Genomic DNA, 15071 nt, shown 5'->3' with positions numbered 1-15071 from the left:
ATTTGTGGAGAGAATGGATGAATTAACGTTATTGATAAACTGAAAAAAGAGAGCACAAGGAAAATGCTTCTGTGACAGGCGATTTTTTTTTTTTTTTTTTTTTTTTTTATGTCATGATGTTAGCCTGAAGAAATAGGAACCAAAGTAAAATAAAGCAAATGTATTAACTGCTATGAAACACTGGCATGCTCAGCATAGTTGCAAAAGGTGTGGTAGGAATGAGTGAAGGCATGAAAACCTGAAAAGTAACATTGTCTTCACCGGCCCATTTTTTAGGAGATAATGTTCCAGTTGACAGCAAGAAGATGGACTTCAAAATACTATGCCTCATGAAGTATTTTTGACTCCCAGTCGAGGTATTAAAGCCATGCTTTAATTAGAATTTTAGGAATCCTCATGGTTTCTGTTGAACTAATTTTCAGCTGTGCCATCTTGTTCCAGTGAAGAAAACTTGCACTAAACTTCATTAAAAATACTAGTCAAAATAAATACAAGGCTAAACTCAGCATGGGAATGTAGGAACAGGAGTCAGGCATTCAGCCCTGTGAGCCTGTTCTGAGCACAGATGATGAATTTACCTATCTTAATACCCTTGTCTAACATTAAAATGTTAATCTCCAATTTACCTGGCCTCTACAAGGTTTAAAGCCTGTTTTGAAGAGGTTCTTCCTTGCGTCAACCTAGCTCCAATTTCAAGGTTGTTTCCCCATTGCTCTAGATTTTCTACTTCAGGAACTTTTTGATTTTTATTCTTTCATGGGTGGATAAGGGTGGAGTTTGTGACTGATTGCCTTTAGAAGGTGATGGTGACTGCCACCTTGAGCAGCTGTAGTTCATTTGGTGCAGGTACACCCATTGTATTGTTTTCTGTGGGAGTCCCAGGATTTTGATTTAGCAGCAGTGAATGTGTGGTGATTGTAGTCTCAAATCAGAAAGTGTGTGTAGCTTGGAGATGAAATTGCAAGTGGTGGTGTTTCCATATGTCTGTTGCTGTTGTACTACTTGGTCATAGAGGACATTTGTAAGATGCTGTCAAAGGAGGCTTGATGAATTGCTGCATTTTGTATGTTGCACACAGTTACCACTGAACATAGGTTTTGGATAGAGTCATTTTTGTTTCATCTGTTGATCCTTTCTAATCAAAAGCATCTCCATTGGATCAACTGCAATCATCGATACTTGAAGGAACTCATGTCTAGCCTTTGGAACTTGATCTTGTATGATTTTTTTTCTGTCTGTTCATGGGATGTGGGCATGGGCAAGTATTTATTCCCCATCCTGAGAAGCTGTTGAGAATTTGATGGTGAGTTGCCATCTTCAACTGCTGCATGTCCATTAGACGTAGATATGCCCAAAATGATGTTGGGAAGGGAGTTTCTGCATTTTGATTCAGCGACACTGAAGGAATGCTGATACATTACCAAGTAATGACGGTGAGTGGATTGACAGGGCGCTTGCAGGTGGTTGTACTCCTTTGTATCTGTTGCTGTTATCCTTCTTGATGGTGGTCATGGTTTAGAATGGTGCTAAGAAGCCTTGGTGAATTTCTGCTGCATAGGCTGAATGGTACATACCACTGCTACTAAGGGGTCAAGAGATGAGTTATGCTCTTGTAGCTGCAGTATCTAAATAGACAGTCCAGTTGAGTTTCTGGTCATTTAAGTGGGTGATTCAGTGGTGATAATGATACTGAATGACAAAGGGAAATGGTTACATTTAACCCCACTAACATTGGTAACAACCTGGGGAATCTATACTGCATGCCCTCCAAGATGAGTATGATGTCTAGAACTTGATGCAGTATTTCACATGCAGCCTACTCGGAACTTTCTGCAGTTGTATCTTAAAGTTGCTAGGGTTTATCTTCAACGGCTTGCTCTGGTTCTTCATTTTAAACTTTGAGTTTGTGCTGTTGAATTTTAATTCCAATTGAATTCTGTTATGTTCTGATATCTTTATTGTATAGTGTGGATATGATGGGACATCCCGACCTAGCACCAGAGGTGGATGTAAAGAGCCTGGAACCCTTATTGTCAAATGACGTGGCCGATGTGCTTCTCAGCAGATACATGACAACCCTAAAAGTGAGTTAACAGCATCTAAATGGGGGAGGGAGGGGTGTGATATCAGTATAAAATCAGCATTTACTTCCTTTCTGATAAAACTAAAGGTTTATGGTACATTTGCCACAAATATTTCTTATAGTCAAGAGTTGACAGAAGAAAGAAAACACACTCTGTGAGAAGGTGGAAACTTGTTTTTAAAATGTCTGGGCACTACTCAGGCACAAAGTTTTAACTGAAACAAAGTCTAACACGAGCATTTTTGTAATAACAGGAAAGCTTTCCTATTAAAATAATGTGGTTTTACTGCTATCTGGGACAGGAGGTGATAAGTGATTTAATCTGGGTGTGGAGGTACTTGGAAATCTCCAGCAGAGTAGCTAAGGAGAATCAGTGGATGTATAATTTTGGATTTTTAGAAGGCATTTGATCAGGTGCTACACAAAGGTTTGTCACACAAGAGCAGGATGAGAGAATTGGGAATAATACATAAGCATAGGTTAAGGATTATTTCAAGGCCAGAAAATAGGAATAAATGAGTCACTTTTGATTTGGCAGGTTGTAAGCAAGCAGTGGAATTTTGGAAAGGATCAATGCTTGTATTTAGCTCTTTATAATCTACATCAGTGACTTAGTTAAGGAACCCAAGTGTAATATATCTAGGTTTGCTATTTTTATAAAACTATGTGAGATAGTAAGCAGTGATGGGGGTCATAAAAAGGCTGCAAAAGGACATGGTCCAAATATGTAATTGGGTAAGAACGTTGGTGACAGAAATCAAACACTTGTTGTGTTTGATACTCTTCACAGCAACATCCTCCAGATATGACATTTTGCTTCTCATAAGTACATTCTACTTTACATCTTTAACAATAACTTTGTACTGTCCGATGTTCTCTGCACATTCATGTGGCTTTTAATTACAAATCTTTCATGTGTAACTTCATAGTTTTGGTTATCCCAAATTAATATCTTTATACAGAGTGCTAGTCTCGGTAATGGTGACCATGAAACCATTGTCAATTGTCATAAAAACCTGTCTGATCTACTAATATCATTTGGGGATGAAAATTTGCTCTTCTTACCCGGAATGACCTACTTAAGACTCCAGACATGCAGCAATTTAGTCTTAAATGACTTCTGAAATAGCAAACCACTTGCTTGTGTCAAACCATTTCAGAATAGTTAATAAGGAATGAACCTAGGTGGACCACACAGCATCAACCAGAAACAACAGCAACACACCCACCCCTGTTAACCTTGAAGGGTCTTTCTTAGTAACATCTGGGGGGTGTCCTAAAATTGGGAGAGCTGTCCAACAGATTCTTAAACAACAGCCTAGTATCAAAATATGGCCAAATACATTGGCTGCTACAGAGGAGCTTGGCAGCATCATAGATATAGTAGTGCAGACTTGTGTTCCCTACTAATTGCACCCCTAGCCAAGCTGGTCCAGTTCAGATACAGCACTGGTATCTACCCAACAATTGTGGAAAATTGACATAGGTAGATTATGTCCATAAAAAGCAGGACAAATCCAACTCAGCCAATTACCGCCCCATCAGCTTACTCTTGCTCCCTCCAAAGTGTATACCATCCTGCTTTGAAACTGTAGATATTCCTTCAGTCACTGGGTATGAACACCTGGTCGCCTTTTCTAACAGCATGATGGCTTATCTGCACCCACTGAACTTCAAGTGGTGCACAAAAGCAGTTCACCATCTTTTCGAGGATTATTGGAAAAAGCAATAAATGCTGGCTTAGCCAATGAGACCCAAATCATATGAAAAGAGAAACAAAAAATTGTATTTTTTTTTGAAGGTTTTAAAGAAGCTGAGAAGATTTGTCAACCAAGATTTTGCATTGCTCCAAAACAGTGATAGTCAATTTGTAGAAAGATCTTGCAGTATATTGTTGTTCAAGTTAACTCAGTGAGTTTGAGTTCTCATGCTTCAGTTGTTTTAAGGCAATTGAGAATATGATGAAAAGTTTGCAACTTAATGATGACTACTTTAATCTTTGCAGTCCAACATAATTGGCTGGCTACGGAAAGCACTGGAAACTGACAAGAAAGATTGGAAAAAAGAGCAAGAGCCAGAAGCAGATCAGGATGGATATTATCAGACCACATTGCCAGCTATTGTGTTCCAGGTATTCTTAAACTCCTCAATTATACCTTTTGCAAATACTGAGTATGCATTTTATTATGATTGAGGCACTCTAACGTGGCTAAGTTGTTACCAGTGGCATCCAAGACAAATTTTAGCTTTCCATATAATACTGTTTTGGTGGGCTGAACCTCCTCAACCTGCTTGCTTCTGTAGAGCAGAACTATGACAACAAAACTAAGTTGTCCTGAAAGATGTAAAACTGTTATTGTAGTAGTAGGAACTCTTCTCTTTTAATGTCTAGTCTCAAACATGTTGAAACTCTTTCACATCCATGCACTTCCTATCAGGTTTCCCCTTGACATTCCTGTTCACACTTATTATGGAAACTGCCTGTCCAGACATGTCACACTGTAATTGTACCCTCCAGACAGTGGAGGCACTGCATCATCAAACTAGTGGAGGGTGGCATTACATTGTGACAAGTTTATACTTCGGAATCATTATACATCTGGGTATGGGAATTGATAATGGAAAGTGCTGACATTTTACATAAAAATAAGGGTAGAATGCACTTGTTCAAAGTGGGGAGTGAAATATGTTGGGGTTCTCTGATCCACTTATATCCCGCATTTTAACGACATCTCAAATGAAGTCTACATTTAGTCTTCGCTGCTTGTGGGCAACACTGAAAGAGACCAACTAGTTTGTAGTATAATTCTAAATTGTCTAGTATTTCTTCACTGTTAATATCTTCCATTTAAAACATTAAATTATACTGTCAAATTGTAGGATGATCACATTAATTATAATCAAGAATTTCAGTGCAACTGATATTTTTAATAAAGTGAGTGTTTCAACATTAACAGACTATTCAAACATAGCACTACGTCACCTCATTTAAGAGGAGGTGAAGTTGGAGTAATGCGTTTTATTCAAAATGCTTGGCTTTGTAGAAACGTAACTTTAAAAATTCCACCTTTTTTATTAAAAATAAGTCAGATCTCCACACCTGTTCAAGAGTTGTGCTCCAAACTTGACTGATTGCATTATTCATTGGGAGATTTTGCCTCTATTTTTGGTTGAATTTTAATGGCAGCTTTGACCACAGGAAATCATGCTTTTATTAAGAAAGTGTTGTTTCCTTAGCTAGAAACAAATATTTCTTTCCAGAGTTCGGTTGCTTCTCTTTTATTCTTAGGCTCTTCCAAAGCTTGCAGTCTTGTTTTAAAACGAATGGAATGGCTTTTCTCCACATTATGGTATGTTTGCAGAACTAATTTGAAGCAGCTGTTAATGCTGCTTTTGGGAGTAGTGTTGTGCAGCATTAATTGTGCTATTCATGAACACCCTGGAAGATAGTTCTGGAAGTCTTGTTTGGGTTTGTCTGAATTCCTGCTGTATCAGTGGTAGGGCATAGGCAACCATTTTTTGAGAGTAACCTTAAGGAATTTTAAACCCTTTCTGCCATGCACATACAAATAAGTAACATTGTGTGTATGCTGTATAGCAGTATCTTCTTTTTTAAAATAAAAAATAAAATAGGAAAATACAAATGGATAGATAAAACAGCCTTCCTGATCAGACCTTTTGTACTGATCTGTAGTTTTCTGATTAAGGAAAACAATCGACAGAAGTGGCTGTTTTTGGGGCTATCAGAGTGTGATTGATGTACACTTAACAATAGACATCGTTGCTTGACATGTTGTTTCAGATGTTTGAACAGAATCTACAGGTCGCTGCTCAGATCAGTAATGATCTGAAACTTAAGGTGCTGACATTGTGTCTTCAGCAAATGAACTCTTTCTTGAGCAGGTGAGTATACATTTCCAACATTTGTGCACCCCTGCTTTTCAAAGTCTACAGAGAACAACGGAACTAAGTGACATATTTAGAATCTAGTTGCTAGTTGCAAATGTGAGTCCAAAATGCTTGTGCTTGGTGTCTGTTGAGATTCATTAATTAGGTTGGTGTCCTTGAAACTTAAAACATTGCACATTCCCTCTCAAAAAAAAAAGTATTTTCACAGCTTAGAAAAAGTCAGAAAATTTTGTGGGTGTTTCCTATTAGCTCCTCTTTTAGAAGATCTTGGATCATAGAATCTCTACAGTGTGGTAACAGGCCCTTCGGCCCAACAAGTCTACACTGACCCTCAGAGCATCCCACCCAGACCTACCCCTCCATAACCCACCCAATCAACGCATCCTTAGACACTTTGGCCAATTTAGCATGGCCAATCTAGCTAATCTGCACGTGTTTGGACTGTGGGAGGAAACCAGAGCACCCAGAGGAAACTCACGCAGACACAGAGAATGTGCAAACTCCACACAGACAGTCGCCCGAGGGTGGAATTGAACACGGGTTTCTGGTGCTGTGAGGCAGCAGTGCTAACCACTGAGCACTGTGCTGGCCCAGATGATTGATTCCAAACAATCCTCAAAGTTCTTGAATTGCTGGAATTATTTCAATTAGGAATCCCTCATCCCCAACTGTCGCAAGATCACCCAACCCACAGTGTATCTAAAGATGTCTCTGTCCATTTTGCCACATACTGGATCTTTTAATCAAAAGCGTGTGCGTGTGTGTCCCAGTTCTTTACCTCTGCATTAGAGAAGGTTGCCAACTGATATTTTAGCCTGTTGGTTTCAGTTGGAAGATGCTGTGCTCTATCTGGCATTACCTACAGTTGCACAGAATTAAAGTGTCAGCAAATAGAATGAAACGTAAGGACACTTGTAGTGCAATGGTAGTCTCCCTATCTCTGGGCCAGAAGACTCGGGTTCAAGTACTACCTTCTCCAGATATGTGCAATAGCAACTAAAAACAGGTTGATTAGAAAATATATAGAATGGAAAGTAGCTTAACTAAGGCTAATTGGTAATTTCATACACAGTCAAGTGCGTGGGAAAAACTGGAGGAGCAATGCTTTAGATATGTTCCTGTATTTGCAGTAACTGACATATGTTTAAGTAGTCTGGGCGCAATCCTCCTCTTGCCTTTGAATATTTGGGTGCAAAGTATACAATCTCCTGAAAAGGAAAGCAGCATCACGATTTGAAAAATTTCATCTTTCCAATTTAAAATACCAATAAAGATTTGATAAACTCTGCATAATTCTTTTATTTAGAGTTTCAGGTATTAAAATGATCTGATTAATTTATGATTTGGTATTTACTTATGCTTAATTCAAATTGAAAAAGTATACACCTCAGCATGTTAGCGAGAGCTAGTAATGTACAAAAATTTCTTTGTTCTCTAAAATATCTGAAAACGTGATTCTATAGAAGCAGAAGCAGGCGATTTTTTTTTTTTTTTTAGGATGCCTGGAAGCGAGTTGTCCACTGGTCGTCATACGCCATCCAGGAAAGGTAATTGATATGGAAAAAGTAAAATATGGAGTTTTTAGAGATGATTGCCTCTAAATGTTTTGCATGTTGTACTTTTTAAGTAGAAGACTGAAGTGATCAATCTGTTCAGAGATGTTATTACACAACTGGTACAGGTGGGACTTGAACCTGGGCCTCCTGGCTCATTGGTAGGGATATTATCATTGCACTACAAAGGCCTTTATGTTCCATTCTATTCACTGGTACTTTACAACTGTAGTGTACAACTGTAGGCAATGCCAGATAGAGCAGAGTATCTTCCAAGTAAAACTAATAGGTTATAGCATCAGCTGGCAACCTTATCTAGTGGAGAGGCATAGACTCTTGATTGAAGTATGCTGGGAGCGGTCTGAGGGCTCTTTAATTTTAAATTTTGTATGAAGACAGTGTTTGGATATATCTGAATAGTACAACAGTAGGTTTGCCTGAATGCTGAAATAATGGGATTTCTCAATTTGCCAGGTACAAAGAAGAAGTGACTCTGTATAAAGATGATCATCTGAAAGATCGTCAGAATCCTCAGTTCTACATTCAATACATGATTGCAGTCGTTAACAATTGCCAGACTTTCAAGTAAATGTCTAGCTTTATTTTCTTTACCACATATACTGTTTTGTTGCATTGAAAAGTTTAATTTGATTGAAACTCTTCTCTGTAATGCCACGATGGTAATATCTAGGCTACATAGATTTTTAACAACACTGCCCTTGTATACAATGGAACTGACCTGCGAATACTCCTTGGTGTCTGCAGAACTAACAATGATAGGACAGATCTTTACAGAGTTTACAGTTCCATTTTTAACAATTAACCAGAGTTTAACAACAAAAATGAAAGCATCACCGACTATTAAAGTACTGATTATGTAGCTGTTTCTTGTGCAGTAGTGGAAGAACAATTTTTTTTTGCCAAGAAACATGTCTGCAATACAGGAAGCCTAAATATTCTTCAAACAGACTTGAAGTAATTAATGTTAAGTTATTCATTTTGTTTACTGCAGGGAATCTGTCAATAGTTTGAAGAGAAAATATACAAACTATGAGTTAGAGATGGAGGAAGAACATTATGCTAATCAACCAACAATTGAGGTAACTCTAGATACTGTTGCCAAGGATGGGTGTACCTATCTGTTAGATGAAGTCTTCCTTGACTTGGAGGTGAGTGTACTCTTAAATACTACTTCAATTAGAAGTAAAACCTAGAATGAATTGACTCATGTAAGCAGTGTGGTTTTAGAAGACTTTAAGGACATATTGATACAGTTCATAAAATATTTACACTCAAAAGTCCATTGTTACTTTATTTTCACTTTGGAACTATTTGCAATTGAAATGTATTTTTTTTAACCTTCTCCCCTACAAAAATTACTGTTCTCACTGCTGTGAGAAGAAAATGAGGGAAGACTGGTACTTCCCCTCGTGAATGTTTTTATAATAACACTAGTAGTGTGCAGAGAGCATGAATTTAATGAAAATGTACAGAACCAAGATTGTGATACAGTGTTGGATATGTCTTGTGAATTAATCATTAAACCAAGGTCTTTCATATGGATGCAAAAGATCCCATGGATCTACTTAAAAATGAGTGGGGAGCTTTGCAATCAGCTAACAAAAACAGGTTATCTTGTTTGCTTTGTGCAAATGACCATTCATCTCTGCCTAGAGATTAATCTTTACAAGTGATTAATTGATTCTAAAAGATTCTATGGCATCCTGACTTTGGATAAACTTGCAATAATATATATTTTACATTTTGTAATTTGGGGATGTGTGTTTTTTTCTTTCAAGTGAGATGAATGATTCAAAGGAGCCCAACAGCCATTGTATTTTAAGCAAATGGACTAATGATAAAATGCATTTTCTTTTGAGTGCAAGTGGCTCTGCCATGTACACTGGCACTATTAGGATTTATTGCCATTGTGCACAGCTAAAATCCACATACTGTATTTCAGTCCCATCTCCAGGAGCTGATGACCAGAAAATGGCTTGCCGGGTCTAAAGCTGTGGATATCATTTGTGTTACCATTGAGGATTATTTCAACGATTTTGCTAAAATTAAAAAGCCATACAACAAGGTACAAATTGAGTTCTTCATTTAGAACCATTTTTTCTTTTCAAAATGTTATTCATTAAGGAGAACTAATATCCTTAACTGCCCATATGTTACTTGGTTGTTAACTGTTATCTGTCCACAAACATTGTAGATTTTTTTGATATAGTAAGTTGAAGTTCACAAAATAGAAGATGCAGAAAATTAACAGTTGTCTGCCACAGATTTCTTTCATTCAGTGATGTTTGTAACAAAGACAGAAGTTGTTAGAAAAGCTCAATAGGTGTGGCGGTATCTGTGAAGAAAAATCAGTGTTAACGTTTCTGGTCCAGTGACCCTCCCTTGGAACTGTTTGTAGATTGGATTGTTCTGGTTTGAAAAGAACATGTGTGACAGCAATTCCCTCTGGAGATCTTTATAGCATCAAAAACTACCTTGTGTTCTGCATACAGGAAATAACAATAGAAGCTCATCGAAGGGTCGTGGTGGAGTATATCAGAACTATGATGCAAAGAAGGATCACCTTTAGGAATTTGGAGGAGCGCAGAGAGGGAGCTGAGAGAGTGATCAGAGATGCAGAGCAGTTTCGATTCTTGTTCACTAAACTTTCTGTTGTAAGTAGTTTGGTTTCCCCTATCTTTGAGGTTTCAGTGATGTTTCTAAAGTGATGAAATGTACATTGTAAACTCCGTGAGGTATAATCAGTATGGGTCTGAACAGGAGTTATTTTTTTAAAGTTCCTGTCATCCCCAATGCTTTTTCTAGTCTCCTATCCAAAGCAACAAGAGGCCAGACTATTGGATCATTTTCTGAAACTATGCTGCAACAGGAAGCCCATCTGATGGGTTCAGATATAATATTCGGATTGTGCTGCCCACATTTTTTTTAATTTTAACGATGGTAGAAGATGGGGTGTACATTGCCTCAGTTCCTGATTTGTGCTACTGGTAAGCACAGCACCCGGCCGAATGTATGTCTTTATTGAATTTTCCCAATGATTTGCTCTGTTAATGGCCACCCGAAGGTATATAAAAGTCATGAGGTGCATTGACACTTAACTTGTTGAAGCCGTGCTTTCCCAGCAGAATTGCATAGAATTTTCAGCACTTGGAAACTGGCTACCTGGCCCTGGTTTCATGCAGGATCTCAGCCACTTCATATGGCTGTTAGTTCCAAACTCTAACCACGCTGTCAGTAAAGAAGTCTCCTGAACTCCCTGTTGGATTTATTGGTGACTATCTTACATTTGTGGTCCCCAGTTTGGTCTCCCTCACAAATGGAAACATCTTCTCTGCATCACTGTCTTTAAAAATTCTCTGTTAGGTTAGTGCTCATTTTTTTTCTGTTGTAAAGCAAAGCCTTTCCTAATGATACCATCTTGTGTCATCCATGTGAATGTTTTTTAGGTATTTCTCAGGGATACAAATCTATTCCGTAGGATGGAGATAATAATTAAGCACTGTACCCTTAAGAGTGTTCTAACCAAATCTATTCTGTTTTTTAGTTCTCTCTAGAAATGAGCACTCTTGCTTTGTTTGCTTATTGTTCTGGCTTTATTAAGCTATATCCCTACTTTTACTGTTTCGTGTATTTGTATCAACTGTTCTGCCTATTCAGGTGCCAGTTATTCAACCAGTATGTGACTACCTTATTCTTCATATCACAATCTAACATCCCTCCATCCTCTTGGTATATAACTTACTACATGATGCTTATAGATGCCAATTTTCGGCACATTGTCTTAAGAGTACCACCATGATGCTCCATCTGTTGTATTGTCGATCAGAAATTTGGTTTGGGCTTCCCACAGTAGCTGCTTAGATGCCTAACATGGACATATCTACGGAATAAACTGCACAAATACTTTAAAGCGTATTTGTTCTTCGTCATTAGTGTAGTGCAATATGTTAACTCTTCAGTTGCAGAACTATAACTGAGGATAGAATAGCTCCACTTGTCTGCATCTGGTGAGAGGTCCACTTTTGACGGAACTGCTGTGGAAGTTAGATATCTACCTACATTTGGAAGAAAACCATCAACAAGCCATACTTGTGACTGCTAGCAGAGAGATAAGACTAATGTGGATATAGAGGCAAGGAAAATGGCTATAAAAGAATAAGTAACCAATCGAAAATGTTACACAAATCTTCCACACAAATCAGACTGCACGACTGAATTCCATATTCATATAGAGGATATGGTGTTGTGTTTATAACCACCAGTTGTTTTGTCTGTACATACAGGGCTTTGGAGAGGACACAGATTTGTTGTGTGATGCTATTCCAGCTCTCGCTGAAGTGTTGAAGCTCACTGATCCATCATTATTATGTCTTGAGGTCTCTACGTTGGTGAACAAATTTCCTGACTTCAGGTTAGATTTCTTATTAAACATGTTGTCATGGAAAAATGGTACTATTTTGTAGGGAGCAGCACGTTTAGAGCTATTGCTTACTGGACAATCAACCCATCAATCCAACTGGTAAAGCTTTGATCTCAGCAAAACGTTTTAACTCGCAGATCTGCGCAATATTCAGAACCCAGTTTGGATAAAATGCGAGCAAGGTTATCTTTGTTCATTATATCGAAAGGCAGAAATCTTCTCTTTCTAATAAGAGACACTTTAATTTTCACACATTCCTGTTCCCTAATGGGGTGACATTGGAAACAGTCATAAGTAACTTGTGGGCCACAAAATTCTGTCAGAGACTGGAACATAATACAAGGAGAGGAGAGGAAAATTATTTATTTTGAACTCCGATGTTTCACAGGTGAAACGTTTGTAGTTACAGAAATTGGGAACTTGTAAACTTTGGCAAGGTTCAAGAAGGGGGAAAGTTAATTTAATAAAGATTTATTGACAATGCTGTGGAGGTAGGGTCCCGGTCCTTGACCTCCCTGCTACATTTTGAAATCTAGTATTGTTAGGAGGAATTGTAGCCTGCTAATAATCCACACTTTTCTGATCAGGAAATGTATTTTTTTTATCTCAATTCTCATTTGTTTTCTATGATGAGCATATGCCTTTCATAAATTTCCAATTTCTGACGAAAAGTCGTAAGGAGACTCCGTTTAAAAGTAACATAATCAATAGAGTGAAGAATCAGCTGATCTTCAGTGTTCACCTAAACTACTGGCACAGGCAGATAACTCATGAGAAGTGTGTTACCACCCAGTCTTCTCAATAATACACTGGAGTCTCCATTAAGCCTTGTTAGGCCCGAGAGTAGGGCTTTTCTTTCCACTCGATATAGAGGGCAGCTCGTTAAACTGAGCAAATAATTTCTGGATAATTCAGAAATTGCATCTTCTATGAAAGCGTTAGACTTTGCAGCTCCCTTGCATTGTAGTGCTTTGGTGTTTTCCAGTAGCAAATTCATATTTCATTAAAGCTTTCATTCAAATTCTTTCACAGTGGCAGGACAGTAGTGTCAGAGTGGCCCAACAAATATTTCATTTTCCCTAGATGCTGGAAGCAGTGTCAACTGCTGCTCCTTGTGAGACATGATCAATGAAGTAGACCCTATTGAAGGGGGAATTTAAAAATAAAATGGCACAAGTGAGGTCAGACTTTATACAAAATGACTTGGCCACTAAACCTGAAATGCATTACAATTCTGTAGTGCTGTGTATATGTGCTACATATAAGCATAACACTAGAATCCTTGGTGTCAGTGATAATGCAGAATGTGTAACCAATGTCAGTCTGGGAGAAAAGGCTGTAGAAATTGTATTCAAACCTGCTGTAGACAACTTTAGCTCACTGCAATAATAAGTTGCTCTGCATAGGAATATGCAAACCATAACTGAAGATTTTCTTTTTAAATTATATTATTGTGAATTAGAAGAGACACAATTGCTAATGTTCTAATATTTATGTTAAAATGCATGCGTCTGCCCAGAATAAACACTTAGTTCTCACCAAGAATGTAAACTTCCAGACTGTAATTGCACCCTTCAGCTATATGCTATTGCATTGTAAGTGGCAAGAATTTGTAGACCTCTAATATGCTATTACATTTAATTTCAGTTAAAGATGTTACATAAGAACTTATCATCAGAATGTACAAACTGCACAGGAATATGCCTAGTCTAGTTATCTCCATCACTCTAACCCCACATCAGCTAAGGATCACTTTTCCAGTTGGAGTCCTTCACTCTTTAGGAAATCAACAGTATATTGGTTTATTTATAATCAACATGTGTTAAAGGTTTTTAATGTTGGTTTTGAGCAATACGCACATCTGTAATGTGTTAACAAAATAAATTTATGTTCTCACTAACCTTTTATGATTTTGCTGCTCTTGTAACTGTCCATCTTACCCCACAGGGAAGAACACATTACAGCACTGATGTCAATGAGAGGTGATGCCAGCAGGGAAATGAAGCAGACAGTCGTTGAGATTTTGTGGCAAAACCCAACTCAACCTGGTCCTAATTTTAAGCCAATCTTCAAAGATATTTCAGTACAAAATCTATCATTGTCAAAATTAGTCAAGTAAGATGTACATTTTGAAAGTTACTTTATAGTAGGCCTTCACCCAATACAGCTACATTTGAGAGGCATACGGAAAGTGTTACAGAAAAATTAAGCTCCAGTATTTTTTTCCTGGAGTAATTTTTAATGATCATTTGCAAACTTCTCTTCCTTCAAAAATCATTCTTGAATTGTGAAATGAATGAGCTCTGTTCATGAGATACCAATGTAACTTAATGGGCTCACCTATACTGCTTATAGTATGTTATCTAGGCAGCTCTGTGGCAGCTTAGTGTTCTCAGATATTGGATTGCTGGAAGACCGTAGCTGTGGTTTCATTATTTTGTTAATTAAAAGGGCTAGACTGTTTTTAATAAACTTATTGATGGCAATTGGGTGCTGCAAGAAATGTGAGATACAACTGTCATTCATGAGGGGCTACATTAAATGTATTTTTGCCTTTGTCTTCTGAATTTTTGAGAATAATTAATGCCACATTTTGGAAGACAGACAGAATGAGGAATGTATTTTTATGTATGTGCACTTGTACAGAATTTAACGTATGTTTCCGTTAGCAAAATTGATTGGGTTTTGTTGTAGATTTTTGCATCAGATTTAATGGTCTGAAGTAAAATGGTGGAGTGAACATGTACACCTAACATGAAAAGAAAATCAATATTTAATAATGAACATAAAGATGTTTTTGTGCAATGGTTGCTTTTTTGACAAGTTCAAGTCTATACAAAACAAAAATAATAAAGCATTGATGCAATGGTTGGCTCTATTTCATGGTATCTTGAAAAGATAAGTTCTATGTATTTCTAAATTAAGTGATCAGTACGTTTGTTAGGAAAATTGGCCTACCTCATATGGCAGAGGTATTCGGTGAAGAATGGATTAGTATCACATTGTCTAATTGTTTTGAACTGACCATATAGGAATTGTAGACAACAAGGTGCAGGACTGGATGAACACAGCAGGCCAAGCAGCA

At 37.6% G+C, this 15071-nt stretch overlaps 1 protein-coding gene across 2 annotated transcripts in view; it reads left to right on the top strand.

The window, feature by feature from the left end:
* Positions 1–14852, top strand: part of exoc3 (exocyst complex component 3) — a 28663-nt gene extending 13811 nt beyond the window's left edge. For both annotated transcript variants that reach the window (XM_048611437.1, XM_048611428.1), the window contains 9 exons: positions 1967–2084; positions 4089–4214; positions 5886–5986; positions 8020–8130; positions 8558–8714; positions 9509–9631; positions 10059–10220; positions 11850–11977; positions 13934–14852. In XM_048611437.1, the coding sequence (XP_048467394.1) occupies positions 1967–2084; positions 4089–4214; positions 5886–5986; positions 8020–8130; positions 8558–8714; positions 9509–9631; positions 10059–10220; positions 11850–11977; positions 13934–14105 (1198 nt within the window). In that variant the 3' untranslated portion in view covers positions 14106–14852. The remainder of the gene's footprint in view (positions 1–1966; positions 2085–4088; positions 4215–5885; positions 5987–8019; positions 8131–8557; positions 8715–9508; positions 9632–10058; positions 10221–11849; positions 11978–13933) is intronic.
* The last annotated feature ends 219 nt before the right edge of the window (positions 14853–15071 follow it).

The sequence above is a fragment of the Rhincodon typus genome, chromosome 2 (genome assembly GCF_021869965.1).
Source record: "Rhincodon typus isolate 14 chromosome 2, sRhiTyp1.1, whole genome shotgun sequence".
Lineage (NCBI taxonomy): Eukaryota > Metazoa > Chordata > Chondrichthyes > Orectolobiformes > Rhincodontidae > Rhincodon > Rhincodon typus.
This window is presented reverse-complemented; position numbering and strand designations above follow the sequence as displayed.